The 19,110-nt window shown below is 45.1% G+C and overlaps 2 protein-coding genes across 4 annotated transcripts in view; one reads left to right on the plus strand and one right to left on the minus strand.

Annotated features, from left to right (window-relative positions):
* The first annotated feature begins 372 nt into the window (after nt 1–372).
* ath (ATP-dependent RNA helicase DHX33) overlaps nt 373–19,110 on the plus strand; it is a 42,402-nt gene continuing 23,664 nt past the window's right edge. For 2 of the 3 annotated variants that reach the window (XM_077658319.1, XM_077658321.1), the window contains exons 1-8: nt 7,248–7,374; nt 8,398–9,052; nt 9,186–9,236; nt 10,074–10,145; nt 10,216–10,269; nt 10,436–10,491; nt 10,651–10,768; nt 12,601–12,699. In XM_077658319.1, the coding sequence (XP_077514445.1) occupies nt 8,438–9,052; nt 9,186–9,236; nt 10,074–10,145; nt 10,216–10,269; nt 10,436–10,491; nt 10,651–10,768; nt 12,601–12,699 (1,065 nt within the window). In that variant the 5' untranslated portion in view covers nt 7,248–7,374; nt 8,398–8,437. Of the gene's footprint in view, nt 392–7,247; nt 7,375–8,397; nt 9,053–9,185; nt 9,237–10,073; nt 10,146–10,215; nt 10,270–10,435; nt 10,492–10,650; nt 10,769–12,600; nt 12,700–19,110 lie in introns of those variants that run through there. The other variant, XM_077658320.1, reaches the window with a different exon arrangement.
* Nucleotides 5,150–7,149, minus strand: LOC144125171 (FAD synthase-like). Its single transcript, XM_077658323.1, has 2 exons — nt 6,960–7,149; nt 5,150–6,848 (listed from the first exon to the last, which is right to left on the minus strand). Exons 1-2 carry the CDS (start codon nt 6,992–6,994, stop codon nt 5,372–5,374), a joined length of 1,512 nt encoding a protein of 503 aa, XP_077514449.1. The 5' UTR covers nt 6,995–7,149; the 3' UTR covers nt 5,150–5,371.

Here is a 19,110-nt window from a genome sequence, read left to right on the forward strand (position 1 = left end):
GACGCTGACAGTACATGGAACGTGGCGAAGTGCCAATCTGCAGCGCTGTAAATTGCAGTGACGCGCAAGGTGTTGCTAATATACAGGGTAGTTTATGATAGTCTATGTTTTCCGGTAAATAATTTAATATCCGAACTTGCCTGGACTGCCCGGAATCGATGAAAAACTGGAGTCGTCTGCGCACAGAATTTTCATCAAGGTGAGCGGGATAGCCGATTTGAGAGGCTGCGCCCGCTGACGAACTGTGAGGCAACCCGTATTCCTGCTCGGAGTTGCGGTAGGTCTCGCAGTACCCCAGATGGCGCAGCCTGACAAATCTGCTGCTTGCTCGCCTAGACGAAAATTCTCCGCGCAGACGACTGCAGTTTTTCGCCGATTCCAGACAATTCAGGCAAGTTCTGAGGTTTAAATCATTTATTGAAAAACACAGATTAGCATGAGCTACCACATATGGTCTGTGCTTGAGCCCAAACAGGCAAGTAGTTTGCGCAGGAGAATATTTTACAACCAAGACAGATAAACACGGAACACCCTATGGATCCCCACGCAGTATTCGCCTACGACGGCTAAATAATCTTAACTGAATTTCTTCTGTCAGCTGTTTCAGTTTCAACAGCTGAATGAGGGCTATGACGTGATACATCAGTACAGGTGACGCGAGGCATGGATATAACTGCAATGTAATCGTTGCTTCTTAATTTGTTTCTTACGATCCTCTCTTGAGGAAGGTCAGGCTGACTTTAGCATAGTAGTGAACTCAGACGATGAAGCAGCGATTATATCGCAGTTTTTTTTTTCATTACTCACGAGACCAATATATTGACCTTTGACGTCAAATCCATCGCTCAGCTGGCGAAATCGAAACAGGCGAGAAAAAATTCAAATTGTTTAGCAGCAGTACGCAAGTATCAGGTGGTGAACCATGTATAGTAATGCATTACGCAACCTTACAAAGAAGAAAACAAGCACAAATGTTTTACCTGTGGTCATGGAGGACCCGGCCAGGGCGGACGCGTTTCGAGGGAGGCGAAACGTGCCCGTGTGCTGTGCGATGGCAGTGCACGTTAAAGATCCCGAAGTGGTCGAAATTATTCCGGAGCCCTCCACTACTGCACCTCTTTCTTTCTTCTTTCACTCCCACAATTCCTCCCTTACCTTATGGCGCGGTTCGGGTGTCAACCGAGATGCGAGACAGTTACCGCGCTATTTCCTTTCCTCAAAAACCAATTTTCATTTTTTTTTTCACGGAGAGAAAAAAAAAAAACTCCGAAAGGCGCGTCCGGCGGTAACCTTGAGGCCTAGTCAAGAAAAGTAAAAAGGAGAGTCGGTCCCCGACGTGATCACACCATGTGATAGCGCGCGGTGATGCCTATCACCGTTACTGCAGCGTAGACCGCTGTAAACCAACCTCCTTGCTGTAGACGCCCTCGCCATAGGCCGCGCAGAAGCGCGCACTAAAATACTAAAATATACCGACACCAAGCCATTAGCAACATTAGGGACTGACTCGGAGAGCGAAAAACCAGGGGCTTCATGAGCACTTGTTGTTGCTGTTGCCTTCGTCACATGGCACATGCCCGCGACGGGGGATTGGCCAGGGTTCAGTGGGGAGACCCCCATAGAATAGGGTACTTGATTTGCAAAGGCTGGCCGCGTGCCATCGTTCTCTCTCCTGAGTTTTTTTACTCTATGTCTGCCCTCTTTTAACATGGCCAGTCCACTAGAGCTGGCTGTACTTAAGAGGCCCTAAACAATAACTTCCTAGCCCATTTCTGCGTTCATCTCAGTCGCTTTCACCTGCAGAGGCTTCATTACTTGCAGATTGCTTTGAAAAAAAAAAAAAAAGCATGCTCTCTATGGCTAGCTTCCACACGCGAGAAGAAAAAAAAAAGAAAAACCTAAAGCCGGGAATGCGCCATTATCCTCTTGAGGACAACAACATAAACAAGTGATTAGCCGAGATTGTTGCATGCTTACCCAGCTCTGTCATTGCAGCTTTCAGCAGTTTGGTGGCACTTCACGTTTGTATCCGTATAGGAAGACTGCAGTTTTTAACTCACTTATTGCATGTACCTCACAAGCACAGTTCTGGTGCAATGCAAAATTACTGACAATGCAGGTGGAGACTCAGGTACACTGCACACATACTTTTCAAAGACACGGACCACAAAGCAAAAAAATAAAACTCCGTAATGCTGCTGAGTCATAACGGGACGAAAGACTTCATATCCACATTTGCTATAGCAACAGCAGTCACTCTTCAGCCCCCCAACCCCAAAGAAAACTGCACCCATAGCTTAGACATCAATGCTAGGAAAGACTGCACGAAAACAAATATTCTTTTATACACAGGTTAGCCACATTGCTAACCAGGCGAAAAAGAAACAATGCCGGGACTTCATTGAATTATTGCCCTTTCCATTTTTTTTCTTACTAAAAAACAAGACTTACTAAAGTCATGTCTTGCATATCAGCTTTCTTACACCTCCTGATAAATGGCCAAACTCCCAGTGTGGGTATGTACAGTACTCACGGATTGAAATAGGACATTCGGAGCGCTAGCCTTGCAGTGCCACGCAGGCATGTGGTAAACCACAGGCCGGCTGATTGGCTACTGGAAGGAACAATTCTGCTTTGTAGATGTTCTCCCTCTCACGCCATACCACAATGCACCACCTTGGTTCCATGAGCGTCTACGGGCGGCGCTCCATGAAGCGACGGCCACGCGCTCCGAATGTCCTATTTCAATCCGTGAGTACTGTACCTCTAGACAACTGGAAAACAACTGCAGCTTTCACTAACATAGCTCCCTTGCTTTCACTAACACAGCTCCCTTGCTGAAAAGTTTAAATTTTGTCGTTTCTGCTTTTAAAAATTCACTCCACTCCTCGGTTTTTATAATGGCCACTAGGCTATACTCACGTCCATACTTTTGTTTATTGTGTCCTATTTATTCCCCTCACACGAAGTATGAGCCATTTAATCCCTGGGCAGCCATTAACTTTCGTTGTTCAGAACCGCAGTACTGAACCACAGTGCATATCAAAAGACTGGAGTTCCATGTCTTCAATGCATGAATGTCTGGACTTGCCCTTAGTACTGTACTCGTTCGTGTTTATATCTGGCACACAGAAAACCTTCCAACACTATAGAGGCCACAGTGGCTGCCAACAACCAGAACTTGCGCACCAACGAGACAAGCTGAACCAACTGAAGTTGTTCTTATAGCTGTGCCACCAACGGCTCTGGTTCAGACTGGAAGTATCCTCGACTTAAAAGAAGTGAGCTCTGTTTCCACTCTCGCAAGGCACTGCGACAGGCAGCCTACTACACAGCATGTGTGACATTTTCTGAAACCAAACTATGTGCAACAAGACACAGTGATAAGGATGTTCTCGCAGTTACTGCATAGCTATCGATAGTCAATAATTTCAGTATATTTTACGTCCATGTTTCGCATGCCAACTTTATCCCACTGTGCAGAACCTTAGAGGGATATAGAATGTTATGTGCTCACACCTCTAGATGCCTGCAATGAGCATCATTTAGCCTGCTCCTTCTTTCAAGGAAGGCGACACAGGAACTGCGTTTTTATCTTAGTACTCAGAGAAGTGTGAAAGGAATAAGGCCTCCTCAATAAAAAACCAAAACAAGAGAAGCTGTGCGAAGTTGTGCATGGCATTCAGAGCTGTGTCAACTGAAATAATGAAAAGGTGGTAATGAAGCCAGAGAAAAAGTTTGTCCACAATCACGGTGCCAAAAGTAAGTAGAGGCTTGTAAACAATGAGCAACAACAAATTGTCACGTAGACCCAGCCACAATGTATGAAAAACACGAGATAGAGACTTCAGACTAAGAATGTTGCATTGCTCCTGTCAACAGCCAACCATTCTTCTTGGATTCACTGACTACACTGCAAGATCCGGTTGGTTTATTTCTCTCATAACATTTAAAATGACTTTTGGGATATTACAGACCAAGAGGAAAACTAGTTAGAAAGTAGGAAAAGTCTACTTGTGACAAACAATTATGGAGTAGTCGTAATTTGAATGTCTAAGTTTGCTTCCTTTCATATTGGAGCCCCTGTACAGCTACTGACTGGCCAATATCATTGTGTATAGCCATCATAGTGCCTGTACTTTCTATGAATAAGCACACATGCTATGTGCGATTACCACATGTGTAGTGAAAAAGCAACAGGGCCACGAGGTGGCCAGAGATTTTTTTTTTTTTTTCTATACTGACAACCATTATGTGCTTGTCTATGAAAGTGTTGGATTATGCACAATGAACCACATCTCAGATCAAGACTCCCACCCAGAATTCCTCGCCATCTGGTAACACTTCATCGACTTCGCCTGAACGCTGCATTTACAAACGGCATGCGATACCAATTCGGTCATATGAACAGTCCACTTTGTGACAACTACGGCTCGATTGAAACTGTGCAGCATACCCGGCTTGAGTGCCCTGCATATGCTGACGAGCGTGTGTGCCATGAACATTGCAAGGAGAAGCTCTCCCCAGTGCCTCTAAAAATGGACAGTGTTTTAGGTCCCTTAACCTGCCTTAGACAACAAAGACATGCAATGAAGTTTTTATTTGCATATTTAAATGGCATTGGACATCTTGACAAGGTCTAATTTCCCCTTGCATGTTACTCTCAGGCATTCTTCCCGCACTTTGTTAGCCCATTTTTCAGACTATGCACCTCATCATTTCATATGTTTACTCACCGATGCATCTTAGTACGCTATTAATGGCCGCATTTCATGTTATCCCTTTTTTCTTTTATCTCACCTTTTCCACACTACTCTCCTTCAGTCTTCATGTCCCAAATTCCTTTCCCCATGCAGAGTAGCTTGCCAGTGATTTTTAAAACACCGGCTAAATTCTGTTTTTCATTAAAGGGTTTCTCTCTCTCTCATATCAGAGTGAGCCCCACCTAATATTACCATGAAGGAAATTTTTTATGGATCACCTTGATGCAGGTGGTCACGCTGATATCTAGGCAGCATATGAGGTTGTAGGATTACACACAACAGTATTTTTTACAAGGTTACAGGATGAAAAGTGTGGAAGGTGTATTAAGTTGCATTGCACGACTATAGTTTCAAACTACCGAATTTTAAAACAATGACGAAAGGTCAAGGATTAAAAGAAGTTTAATAAACAAGCTGATTTTCAACATATGCGAGTTTTAAATTCCCTAGAGCTTTAATAAGCTATGCATGCTGTAAATATGTTGATATAAAAACTGAAAGGAGCATCATAAGGCACACTCAATTAATGCTATCATCCGACTTAAAGGATGACCAAAAGTCAATTTCATTAATACAGCTCTAGGTGTAAGTAACGGACCTTTACTATATCACTTCCTGCCACAACGCTCTAGCTTGGCGTCCTCTAGCATGTATGCTGGCTTGAAACGCTTAGCACCCCGGTCATCAAGATACATCAACACTTCATTAGGGGCCTCATTTTCACCGATGGATGAGTAGCCCTGATCGTAAAGCGAGCAATAAGGAATGCTAAGGTCACGAATGAAGTCCCAGACATCCCTGTACGACCAGTCCAGCACAGGAAAGACACGCATCACCGGAGGCCAGCCCTCATCTGTAGGAGTGAAGTGCTTTAGCTTTTCGCCACCAGGGTCTGTGGAACGGTTGCCCAACAGGAAAGCCTTGACATTAGGCTTTGATGCAAGATACTGCTGCACGGCAACCTTGTAGCTGCCTTCAGAGAGAGTGGTCAGGTTACAGTTGTAGAGCTTGGCGCTGTTGCGGATGAAGGAAACGGTGTCAGGCCACATGTTTTCGCTGTGCATGAAGAGGCATTGAATCTGTGGCAGCGTTTCCTCGCCAGGCTTCAACCGTTTCTGAAGCACAGCATACAGCATGTGGAGGATGATGGTGCAATCTTTGCCACCACTGAAACCCAGGCATAGTCCCTCCACTGCGTACTTATCGATGGCATCCTCGACGATCTTGATGGCGGCTGCAACGTGGGGCTTCCTCTCTGCCAATGCACCCAGTTTCTGCCAGGCATTTGTCAAAGGGTTCCGATCAAACTGAGTAACTGAGTCCACTGGCAGGTTGTCCAGGAGGAACCGTTTGGCGTCGGCCACGTCTTCTTCGTTCTCCCCTTCGAGGACAAGGCGAACACGGTAGTAGTTGTTGTCCAGGGATGGGTAGGACCCAAACTTTACCTTGTTCTTGAACTTCTCAACGGCCTTGTTCAGAGTAGCTGTTATGCTCAGCTCATCCGACTTCACAAACAGCTCCGTAAGATACATAATCTTATGGCCTTTATCTTCGCAATCCTTGAGGAAAAGCGGGAACAGGGCCTCGAGCGCCAACGGCACGCCGGGAAGCATGTACACGTTCTTGGCGCAGACTAAGGGCAAACGTACCACCCTGCCAGGCCGTTGTATGTCGCCGAAGAGAATTTTGGAAGAGCGCGGAACGGTCGCAAATTTGCTGATCGCTAGGTCTGCTCCTGACCTGGGACCGTACAATGTCTGGAAAGAAGCAAGCACCTCTGGGTGCACGAAGACGTCTTCGTCGAACGCTCTGGCGACGCTCTCGTAAGTGACGTCGTCGTGGGTGGGACCCACGCCGCCCGAAGTGAACACGTAGCTGTAAGACGCCGAGAACTTGCGAACTTCCTCTGCAATTACGGGCACCACATCGGGGATGATGGACACCCGTTCCACACGGATGCCCACGGCACGCAGGCGCGAGCAGATGTGATACACGTTCGTGTCGCGTATGTCGCCACGCAGTATTTCGTCACCAATCACAATGATACCGGCCGTGTCGTTCCCGGAGGACATCGCGCGACGGATCCTGAGAAAGAAACGCGGAAATAAGCCGACTGACCTAAGAGTCATGTCCGTTGTGTGCTAATCAATGAACGAGGTTCTGTTGTGGTGCTTTGGAACGAAACACGGTACGAACCCATTTGGTGTCCTCTGCCAGGAAGTCACAGACATCACCTGGTTCTTGCGCCCTGCGCTTGACAAAGTTGTTCCGGCCAGTACTGCTGTAGCAGACTGAGCATGTTCTCACGCCCGTCGTCGCTTATATGTGGAGAAAAGGCGCCGGCTGAAGACGACGTCGACGAAGCACACATGCGGACCTATCAACATGTAACCGCGTACGCGTAGCCCAGCGGCGCGGCCTAGCGGGCGAAGGCTGCGCTAGGAAAAGCCGCAACCGCTCGCGGCGACACCAGCGGCCCTATGCACAGCAGCGTCATTTTATTTTTTGACACGTGACATAAAACATGTCGGCCCCCATGGGAAGAGCGAAAACGGGACGACGTTCAGGCGCTGTTGGAATATGTCGATCGTTGCCGTCGCTAGGAAAAAGCGTAAGCAGTTTCCTTTTTGAATTTCACTTCCTGTGACCTGTGATGTTGCCGATAGCGCGCACACATACTGGCACACAGGCCGCAGCCCTTCGAGAAATGTTCGCCGTGGTTACGGCTGTAGTCGCCCATCTGTGAACTGCCGTTTCCAAAATCGCGGGTGACTCACGCAAGAATAAAGGGCAGCAAGGTAGCTTGCTATTTGTGTGTTCATTTACGCGGCTGTTTCCGCTTTCTTTTGGCCGGCTAGCAAGAAATGCAGCCTAAACTGCTCTCTAATATACCGTTTTCCACGTGTCTCCCTCTGATGCAGCGCGATGCTAGCCCAGCACGTTTGAATTTCCATGCCCGCTGCATGCCGCGATTTGAAGCAAGTATTGAATTTCCGCACCCGACGCTTTTATTCCGTGAGCATGTGACACGGATCCGATAGAAGCCCTATGCCTTCTTGTTTGATTTGGTTTAGCGGTGTTTAACGTCCCAAAGCGACTCGGGCTATGAGGGACGACGCGTAGTGAAGGGCTCCGGAAATTTCGACCATCTGGGGTTCTTTAGCGTGCACTGACAGCGCACAGTATACGGGCCTCTAGAATTTCGATGTAGAATTTCGTCTCCATCGAAATTCGACCGCCGCGGCCGGGATCGAGCCCACGTCTTAGGGTCAGCAGCCGAGCGCCGTAACCACTGAGCCATCGCGGTGGCCCCTAAGCCTTCTTGTAAAAAATGAGCAGTAATAAGGACGGAAGTTAAGGTAAACAGGCAGCCCCGTGCAAGGCAAACAGGTATCAGTTGTTTTAAGCTTGTTTGACCCTCTTTGATAGGACTGCGTATGTCGTCAGGTAGCGAAGAGAAAAATTACAGGGATGAAAATACGCTGAGTTAGCTCATATTATATTATTGGCTCTCGGTGCAAGCTTCGACCAAGATCACTTTCATCTAACTGTTTATGTAATGAGAACGCGAAACTGATGTTTAAAATATCGTATCGCGACTTATGACGCTTGAATGTTTCCTTTCTGTTCACAGAGAATGCCGCCTCCCAACCGTACGATGCAAGGCGCAGAATATGATGTCTGACAGCTGCCACCAGGCTGGGAAAGCACGTGGTAGCGCCAAGAAAAAGAGACGCCCGAAGAACATCCTCGTCACTGCCGAGACCAAGGGACTTGTGCCAGCAGTGACCACTGCACAACGTCCAGAAATGACTATCAGTCAGACGCCGGAAAAGAAGAAGAAGCGACGAAATCGCAAGCGGAAATCACTGGAGGTCACACATGGACCAGACAGTGCAGACCTGTGCAATAGTGTTGGCAAAAAACCAAGGCTTAGTGCTGACAGTGCCGCAGACCTTCCCACCACCAGTGCATCACCCAGTGTCAGAAACCATAACCTTCTCACTGACAACACTGCCGAAACGGACTCGAAGATCCCGCCAGCTGTGGCGACTGGACGCTGTGCGGACAAAGCGGCAGTGAGTGCAAACAGTGCTTTGAACAGCAGCAATGAGCCAGCAGGTGATGAAGACTCCGAAAGGCATCGAATCAAGGTGCACCTTCACAAGCAGCGCAAGGCGTTACCCATCTTCCCGGTTAGAAAAGAGCTGGTGCGGGTCATACGACAGAGAGACTGTGTCATCCTTATAGGGGAGACTGCCTGTGGAAAGACTACTCAACTCCCACAGGTATTTGCTTTTCACAGTATTCACTGCACTGCAGAATGTATGCTTTGATGATTGCCCCATTTAGTTGGGTGCTACTTTGCATGCAAGACAGCATAGCATGGGAAGCTAATTTTTATGTGCCCTTTTGCTGCAGTATCTTCATGCCACTGGCTTCACGAAACGAGGGGCCATCGGCATAACACAAGTAAGTTTCTGATGTGGTTTTCGAATACTGCAGTTTTGTCGAGGAATTTTCTGGCCACGTGTTGATGCTGTTAGATAAGTTACTCGAAATCTGAAAATCTCTTTTTACAAAGCTTAAGTATTTCGGAGTTCTCTGAACAGAATAGACTGCTGGGCCATGTTGTATGTGGAAAAAATAAATGAAAAGAAATCACTGGAAACGGGATGCATATTTGACACTAAAACAGGTTTCTCTCTCCTCTTCCCCCGCAACAACTTGTCCGCCATTGATTTCTTTTATTTGTGGAAAAATTGCACAGCTTGCACTGACGTCATAGTAGCTGCCATATTTGAGACCAGAAGCACTGTGAAAACCAGTGAGTTTTTCTCACAAAGTTACTGCTCCGACCTGCACAGTGGAAGCTATGTTCTGTGCTTCATTATGGCACTCGTGACATTATGTGCAGGCAGCCTATAGTCTGAACTAAACTTACTGTTTTGGCACTGGCATAGTTAAAAGGTTTTCTCCCATTGTCTTTATGATTCCATGTTTTCACACATTCACACGTAGCTGAACATTGTGCACAACTTCTTGCTGGTTACATTTCGAATTTGCCTGAAAGAATTGATTTGAAGCTAGGGTGACGACAAAAATGAGAGGGATTAATATGTTTGTATTGAAGCTGCAATGGATAATGTTTCCCTGCTCAAGTTGTAAGTATATCTGCTTTTTCTGGAAGAGTATTTGAGGCATTTGTCGGGAAAGAGTGAATTTGTTGGGCCTCTTACTGGGCAGTTTCTTGTGCTTTCCTTAAATGTGTGATTCATTCTTTTGATATATTCCTTTCTTTTTTCTTAGCCAAGAAGAGTAGCTGCAATCACTGTTGCTGACAGAGTTGCCATGGAAATGGGCGTCGAACTTGGTGGCCTGGTGCGTAACTCTGTGTGGCACAACAGCATTGGTATCTTTTCTCTCAATGACCATAATTGCTCATTTGCAGGTTGGTTACTCGGTTCGCTTTGATGACACGACAAGTGCTGCCACCAGAATCAAGGTGCCCTTCATGTCCTTAGTTTGCTCTAATCGCATACCATTCTTTCCCTTCCTCCCAAGATGATTTTTTTGTCATGCACAAATTCCAAATATAATGCACTCTGTTATTTGTGGTGCATCAGTTCTGAAATATCATTTTGAGCTTAGACGCGGATCCTGTGTTGCAGTATGTGACCGATGGCATGCTGCTACGAGAGGCCTTGCTGGACCCACTGCTTCGAAGGTAAGCTGTGTCATGGCTTAATTAGTGCAGATTTTTCTGTGTGATCATTGTGGGCAGGAAAGTGGCTGTTGCAGCATAGTAGAAGAGATTTTGTTTGAGTGGTACCTGTTATGAAAATTCTGCAATTGTTTTGTTTGTTTTGCTTTTTGATTCTTGTAGGTACTCAGTCGTGGTGCTAGATGAAGCTCACGAGAGGACCGTGAACACTGACATTCTTTTTGGTGTGGTAAAGTCGGCACAGAAGGAGCGGCAACGCATGGCCACAAATCCACTGAAGGTACCGTATCAGCAGCATTTTTTCATTTCTTTTTCTGTATAGTGCTCTCACTGGCTGGCAACACATAAAAATAGAGGAAAAAATATCTGCTATTTACTGCATTAACTTGTGCCTAGTCACAAGTTATCCTGAAGCCTAATACCTCTTTTTATTTCATTTAAATCTCTTTAAATCATCTAGCGTGAGCCTAACTGCAGCACAAATGAAGCTCTCATGGGTGGCAGTACAAAGCTTTCATTTGTGTGTGTCATCGTTCCCTGCCTTCTTATATTGCAGTATGTAGCTTGCATGCACAGCTGCTTACTTCTCTCTTGGCTCTTCAGAATGTAGTGCTGTCGTGCCCTCTTTCATCCTGTATCTCTTGCTTTTCACTATGCACTGTTCAGATGCATGTTTACCGAATATACGTTTGATATGTGTAGGTTTGTAGTCATGAAACGTGTCCAGCTCGCACTGTTCCATTTTTGTTTTGTTCGTTTTCATCAGAACAGATACTCGTGCAGAATTAGACACATGCCAGCTGATGAAGCATTGGTTGTGGCAGCTAGTATGTGTCAGGTTGTAAAATAAGAATAAAGAAGCAGTAGTCATTTTGCACACTGCTGCTCTTAACGATTGCATAATGATGCATGATGAGGAGATAAAGGAAGTGCAGGAATAATGTACGTAAATAGAGCCCTTCATTTTTGGGTCAAACCTAATTTTTCACCCATTCTTAAGCCTAATGCATGCTCGGTGAAAATGAGATCAAGCCTAACTTTTAGTACTTGAAAAGCTGCCATTCTGGAGGTGTACTTTGTTAGTGCAAGCAGCTGTAGTTACTCTTTTTACTTGTTGGCAACAGGCCTAATATCTCATCGGCATCAGTGGCTCAAGTGCCACACTATATTTACAACTTCCTCCAAGACTGTTGTGCATTTGTAATGGGAGGCCAGAGCTACTTAAAAAAAAAATCGTAAATACAGAACCTGGAAAGAAAGGGCTTTATTTATAAGTAAGAAAGAGAATGCATTTTACAATTTGCATAAAATATGGACACAGAGAACGTGCTAAGAGATTAGTTCCTCAGGAATCAGGCATACCGTTGTTTTCTTTTTAAAGAGAATGACAAAGTGGAACTTCAACATTGCTTCATGTTTCATTCTCAGTGAGGGTGCTGCCAAATTTTACTATCTCTATTTGTGAACATGCTGCTCGGTGCCAATTGAACTGATTTGTAGCCGTATCCAATGTGCACTGGGCGTTTACACAGTATATTACTTTTCTGTGGATTCACTTCTGAATGCTGAGGTTACTAAGGGTGTGTTCTTCAGAGCGTGCACTTTTGATATGCAGTATGATACATTTAAAATTGAAAAATTACTTGCATTATGTTCTTTATCATGGAATTAACTTTTTAGAAAGTGTGGCAAGTGTTTAAATCCCATGGGCAGTGCAATTTTGCATCAAAAATTTTGTATATTAGGTCCAGAAAGATGCTGCATCCAGGTGATTTGGAGACACTGCTTTGCCTTCAGTTTTAAAAAATTTGCTTGGATAAACATGCTGTGCTGTTCTCCTGAGTGCTAATTGTACATGTGCTCCCCCCCCCCCCCTTTTTTTTTTCTGGTTGTACGCAGTATTTGTTTGAATTTAATATAATATGCTTGAATCCTAATGGAAGGTAACCAGGTGAGCTGACGAGATTCCATATGTTGGTAGTTTGTGCCATTAGGTCCATTTTGGTAACATGTTTCATGGTATTTTTCTTTTATGAAAGTGCTGTCGTTGACTTTGGAGCAAAAACTTTTCCGCACTTGTGTAAATGCCCTTACTTCTTGCCTGCGTTTCAGATTGTTGTGATGTCAGCCACCATGGACGTGGACCACTTTTCACGATACTTTGACAATGCCCCTGTGTACACACTTGAAGGAAGGCAGCACCCTATTGAGGTAAGCCGGAGCACTAATTTTCACTGCATTAGGTACAGAACTGGAAGCGTGCCGTGTCTGATTACAACTGACTCTCATTAATTTGAACTCTAAGAGGACTGGGAATTGCCTCTAATATGCAAAGCCTGTTTAATACAGTTGATGTTGATTGAACTAGTGCATTACTTTGTGTAAGCTGGCTGTTTGACTTAAGCAAGTTCAAATTGCCGGGAGCCCATTATAGTCTGGTGGATATCAGTTTAATTCACAATGGCTTTTTTTGTTTCATAGCATGTGTTCAGGCTGGTGCAGGTGTATTGTTAAGCTTGGAAGGAAGAAAATTGAGCAGGTATACATGGTTTTTTTGGAGATCATTGTTTCTTGCTTATGCGCCACTGAACCCATTACGACAGATAATTATTTCTTCATAACTGTAATGGTGGCATTACTGAGGGCCATATGCATGGTGCAGAAAGCTTTTTGTCTTATGGATAAAGTCAGTTATCTGAATACACGTCATGTATGGTGATGTAATCTTTGTTTGGTAATAGTTTCTTGACAGGCAGACTTTTCAAAAATGCTTGAGGGACGGAAAATGAAATTTCGCTATGTCATGAGCTTGGAGAGTGTGCTGGATATTGTTACTTAACTCATCCTAATTTACCATATTATTTTGATGATCACTGCACAAAACTCGTTTTTTTATTGTTCAATATACTGTATGTGTACTCACCTTCTGTAGCAAACGCTGAAGAGCTTTCTTCGAATGTCTTGCCGAATGTGAATGCTACATCATTTCTTGCTGAAATTGCACCGAGGCTACCATACCAAAAGTGAAGCCAATAGGTCATGTTATTTTATGAAAAGTCAGTTTTCTCAAAACGCCTCACAACTGTTACTTACCACATAATATTAAGGAGCACATTTCGGCAATCTAACTCTTGTCATGCCTTGCCTAGCGAAAATTAGGAAGTACTTTATACATTTGTTAGCACATGCCTGGCGTGCTCGCGTATGAACCCCAAGAAACAATCACATCTTCTCTACGAATCGTGTGAGAAAATTTCAAATGCTGAAGCGTGCTTCACAATATTTTCACCACCTGTACATTGCTCCACTGTACTGCCAAGCTTTAAAATGTCATTCTTGTCTGTGCACCTTGCTACTGTTCTGTTGTTACACTGGTGTGTTGTGCCATTTGTTTCACCTTTTCTGGGTGCTTTCATGCTTTAGCCACATACGTAATTGCTTAATCAATTTAAAATAACGCCTCATGCTTCCTTATTATAATCATTTTATTTGTCGCTGCTGTTACTCTTGTGCATTAGTGTTTATGTTACCATTGTTTCATTGTGTAGGCATTGCTGCCGAGTTGGAAAGACAGAGCAAGTTTTCAGCACTTAACACAAATGCATACTGAGTGTTTCAGCAAAGCCCACCACAAATCTTTAAAAATTGGCTTTCTGAGGCTATAAAGATGGCTTTTATGGGCAGTAGCATTGTTGGCGGACATCAAGAAGCAGGTGGATTAAATTTGAATAGTAATAACTTTTTTTCTATTACAGTTAAAGCATCTGCTTCTTATTGGAGATTTTTGCTTGCCAGTAATACAGTCAAACCAACTTATAACAATACCAGTTATAACAATATATTGGATGTAACAATGGTCAGTCAAGGCACCGTCAGCTTTGCCTTGTATTCTGTGGTAAAATAAACTGCATATAGCAATGCTGTCATAGCACATTATCGGGTATAACACTTAAATCTGGTCATTGAGTGTTAACCATAAAAGAAACAAGAACATGAAAACGCTACAACCACACCAGCAAAACCACACTTGCAACACAAAAGCGCGCGCGTGTGGAGCCGACCGACGGACTGAGCTCGCGCAGCGACTGGGCGATAGCGAAAGAACCCGTGACCACGCACTCGGAGACTCCACCAACGGGCGCGCAGAGGATGCTTGCTTGTCCCGACGACGGAGGCAGCAGAAACGAAGCATGCCTTCCTTTGTGCAAAAGGCCCATGCACAAATGAAAGTAGGCAGCATGGTAGGGAGCCTTGGTGGAGCCTTAATTCGCAAATATGTGTAATTCGAACTGCCAGCACAGTCCTGGCTAACGCCTGTATAAGTCTATGGCGTTGTACGCTCGCTAATTCGGACATTATGGGTCTTGCATCGGTTAATTAGAACGGGCTCTCAAACGGAGGCTGCGTCCAGGTATGATTGGCTCGGCAAGCAATCGACAAATTGGCCCTGTTCAAACCTAAATTCTATGCTGCAGAGTCATCCATACACCTGGCATGACGCCAGGCATGACTATAAATGTACAGCCCCGTCTCAGAATCAGAAATCAGTCAGACCGCATAGTTTTGGTTTCGCTTTTCTGAGCTTCAGGCAAGCCCATAGCAACCAGCTAACCGAGCCCGGCTGAGTGCTGTTTCAGGCACTGATTGGCGCGGTCGCATTTGTCCATGTGGTTCTGTCTCTGCCACTTCCAGCGCGCCGAAACTGCATGCTTGTCACGTGCCGTTCGCTGTTTGTACAGTGAAGCCTCCTCACACGCGACGCTGCCATTTGTGAGGGGTGTGACGGAGTAGCGATGGAGCTCCAACGCTTGCGCGTCGCGCCGTGAACATTGTCAGGGAGGCCCTTACCACTTTTGAGCAGTTCTGCTTCGACGCTCCCGACAGTATGCATGATATAAAGCATTTATGAAAAAATAATCATAATACTAATCGTCGCGCCGCTCTCATCTCAGAAGCAAGCAACCACTATCCAGTTTTTCACCAAACAAATATACCATGATGCAGGCGGTTCTTGTTAGTTTTTCAGTACCATTCGATAATTTGAACATTCTTCCAGTCCCCTGAAGTTTTAATTAACGCACTTTTACAGGCATTAGAACAAACAAACCCCTCCAGGTCTTTCCTGTCAATAGATGCTCTAAAGTTTGTCATCTTTTCTTTTTTTTTCGGTGCAACCCGGTTATAACAATTATCGGTTATAGCAATGGTAATATTGTTATAAGTGGGTTGGACTGTAACAGCTGCACCAACATTTAGAATTTTTAAAACACAAATTTTGATTGCTAAAGTTTGGCCATCACGTGGCTAAAGAGAGTATTGGTGCTGCAGCGGCCACATTTAGATGGAGGCGAAATGCAAGAATGGATGTGTGCTGCACAGTGTCAGTGCATATTAAAGATCCCCAGTGTGGATAACTTCGAAGCCCTCCACTATGGTGTCTCTCATTGCTGATGTGAAGGTTCAGGATATTAAACTCCATATAACATTGCAAAAAGTTAACTATACTATAGTACAGTTGAACCTCTATGTAACGAACCTCTATGTAACGAATTCCTGGATTTTACGAAATTTTTCAATTCCCCAGCACATCCCCCATTGAAGCCCATGTATAGGCGACCTCCATGTAACGAACTCGTTGCGACAGTTGACCTTGATGTAACGAATCCGTGGCTCTGATCATCGAGCTGTATCTTGTAATGTTTTGCCCGAAATTTGACCGGGCAGTGCGCAACTTTAATGAATATTGTTTAAGTAAGTTTTTATATTAAAAGGTAAAGTAGACCGCGAGCAGAACGCTTGCAATCGCAGCAAACAAGCAGACCTCAGTGATGATGATGATGTTGAGCGCCGCTATCGCCGCTCCGTGGCAAGCGTAGCAACTTTTAAGCTTTCATTTTGTAGCTTGACACTAGGTGGCACTACTATGACAAATTTTTCGTGGTGTTGCGGCGCAGTTATGGTAAGCCTTCTTCGTCAGCGTGTTGACGTGTGTGTGTTGGTGTGTGTTTACGGTGTCGGTTCGTTACGATGAGTTCTGCTGTGAGGAAACGCAGTTTTGTTGCTTGAAGATAAGCTCTCGATTTTGAATGCGGTTACCGCCGGCGAAAAAAAGAAGGATGTCGCTGCCCGCTTCAATATACCAGCCAGCTCCCTGTCAACCATTCTTGCTGCAGAACAAAGCATCCGCAGTGCGATGGAGTCGGGCACAAGCGCCCAGAAGAAAAGACTGAAGACGTCGACGTATGCTGATGTGGACAACGCCGTGTTTGCATGGTTTTTGGACAGACGAGCACAAAACGTGCCCATAAGTGGCGCGATTTTGCAGCAGAAAGCCATAGATTTTGCTTGTATCCTGGGCCACGACGACTTCAAAGCGAGTAACAGCTGGCTACAAGGATTTAAAAGCCGGCACGGTGTCGTCGGAAAAGTGGTATCTGGCGAGTCTGCCTCCGCAGACAGCGATGCTGCTGCCTCGTGGGTGGCCAAGAAGCTTCCCGGCATTTTCAGCCACTATGAAGCTGCCGACATTTATAATGCTGATGAGACGGCCCTGTTTTTTTAAATGTTACCGAGCCGCACGTTCTCACTGAAAGGAGAAGACTGCCGCGGTGGAAAGCAAATTAAACTCCGCGTGACGGTTTTGCTTTGCGCCAACACTGATGCCAGCGACAAGCGAATCCTGTTTGTTATTTTCCGCAATGCCCGATCCGGATGTTTTAAAGGAACAGGGCGGATGCCAGTAAAATATGTGGCAAACTCCAAAGCTTGGATGTCGCGGGCAATTTTTTACGACTGGCTGAAGGAGCTCAACCAAGATGTCAAGCGACAAGTTCGCAGCATTTGTTTGCTGCTTGACAACTGCTCCGCGCACCATGTGGAAGGCCTACAGCTTTCTAAGGTCGAGCTGCAGCATTTGCCACCTAACTGCACTTCTCTGGTACAGCCCTTAGACAAATGGGTTATTAACAGCTTTAAATGCTGTTACCGGCGTCGATTGATACAGAAGATGCTCCTGGACATCCGCCTTGAATGGCCAACAAAAGTGGATATCTACCAAGCAATCGAAATGCTTGCTGCGTCGTGGCAAGAGGTCGGATCACAAGTGATCACCAATTGCTTCGCCAAGGCTCAGGTAAATAAGGCCATTCAAGCTACAGTCACTGAAGACGAACCTTCAAGCCCACCCGAGGTCGCAGAAGCGTGGGATGAACTACGCATGAACGGTGGGGTGCCCGACGGTGTCGAGCTGTGCAACTTTTTGTTCGTGGACAACGGCGCCGTGGCTACGGAAGAGATGACTGATGCGGCACTTGTCGAAACCGTTAAAGATAGCCTTGAAGGTGACGGTTCGTCAGAGCCTGATGCGTTTTGTGCTGTTCCCACCGCGAGGGAACTGATGGACGCGGTGGACGTTCTGCGCCATTTCGTCGGCTCGCAGGACGATGAAGCAGCCATGGATGCCTTAGTTTCCTTGGAGCGCCGAGTAGTGGCTTCGATCGGGCAAAAACAGCAAGCGAAAATTACGCAGTTTTTCTCTATTAAATAAATTCTTTGAATGGCGAGTTCACTTGAATTGATATCTGTCGAATTTTTATTTCGTTTTGGCATAATCCTTACCAGTCTTAACCCAAAACTGCATGTAACGAAAACCTGGATATAACGAAAAATTGCGAACTTTTTTCAATTTCGTTATATCCAGGTTTGACTGTATTAGAATTTAATTAACCAACTAACAATATTCACCTTCGTTACGATGTCCACTAACACTGGTATTACTATGCCGCAAAAGTTATCTATGATATCAAAGAGTCTATTATTAAAGGACAGTCTACTACTGGAGAGAGGTATAAAAATATTGGTGTGTTCTTGTAGATCTTTTCCCTATGGTAACAGTAATGCAGGCAGAACTTGAGGTTTAGGCAGGAATATATATTGAATTGCAAAGAAATTCATGCCAGAGCCGTTACACTGTGCTGTGTTAAAAGTCAGTGGTCCTTTGAGTAATCCAGGCCCGTCGTCTCGAGTACATATACTGCATTTTATGAATTAGACTTTGTGTACTACACAGCATTATTTTTATTTATTTTTGTTGGAAGAAACTTGAGACACCTTAAATTTTTTCTCTTGCAACTTGTCGCCATTTCTTGTATTGGACGCTCAGGAAGCATAGGTGGCCCCTATGCAGTGCCTCTGGCAAAGGTCGTTGCTGGTACTTGTGATAGTGATCACCAGTGCTATTTTATTGATAGCATTTTTAAACAACCTTAGGGCTCTGAACTGTACTTTAACAAAATTTATGCTTCTTGGTGAATGCGACGCTCATTACTGCCACTGTATGTCGCCTAGGTGGCACGGCAGTCGTGTACACGGAGATGAATAGAGTTACTCTTCTAAATTTATATCATGTATGTGATGTCAGGGTTTGCAGATGCTGTCTGCCATTGAGAAAAAAACGGATTGTTTCGCGCCGTTTGCTCAGAGTCACTAGGCCAAACGTGTTCCGCACCGAAGCTGCAACAAAATCACTTTGAAACTAGCCACCGCTAATCGTAGAAGGTCTTACGTTGTTATCTGTTAGCTTAGACATAGCAGCTTTACACTAAAATAAATGTAGAACTGATT

The sequence above is a fragment of the Amblyomma americanum genome, chromosome 3 (assembly GCF_052857255.1).
Source record: "Amblyomma americanum isolate KBUSLIRL-KWMA chromosome 3, ASM5285725v1, whole genome shotgun sequence".
In the NCBI taxonomy this organism is placed as follows: Eukaryota; Metazoa; Arthropoda; class Arachnida; order Ixodida; family Ixodidae; genus Amblyomma; species Amblyomma americanum.

Coding starts and splice junctions, on each gene's coding strand:
- LOC144125171 (XM_077658323.1), bottom strand. CDS start 6,994: ATGTCTGTGACTTCCTGGCAGAGGACACCAAATGG. Junction 6,849..6,959: donor TGGCAGAGGACACCAAATGG/GTTCGTACCGTG, acceptor TTTCTTTCTCAG/GATCCGTCGCGCGATGTCCT.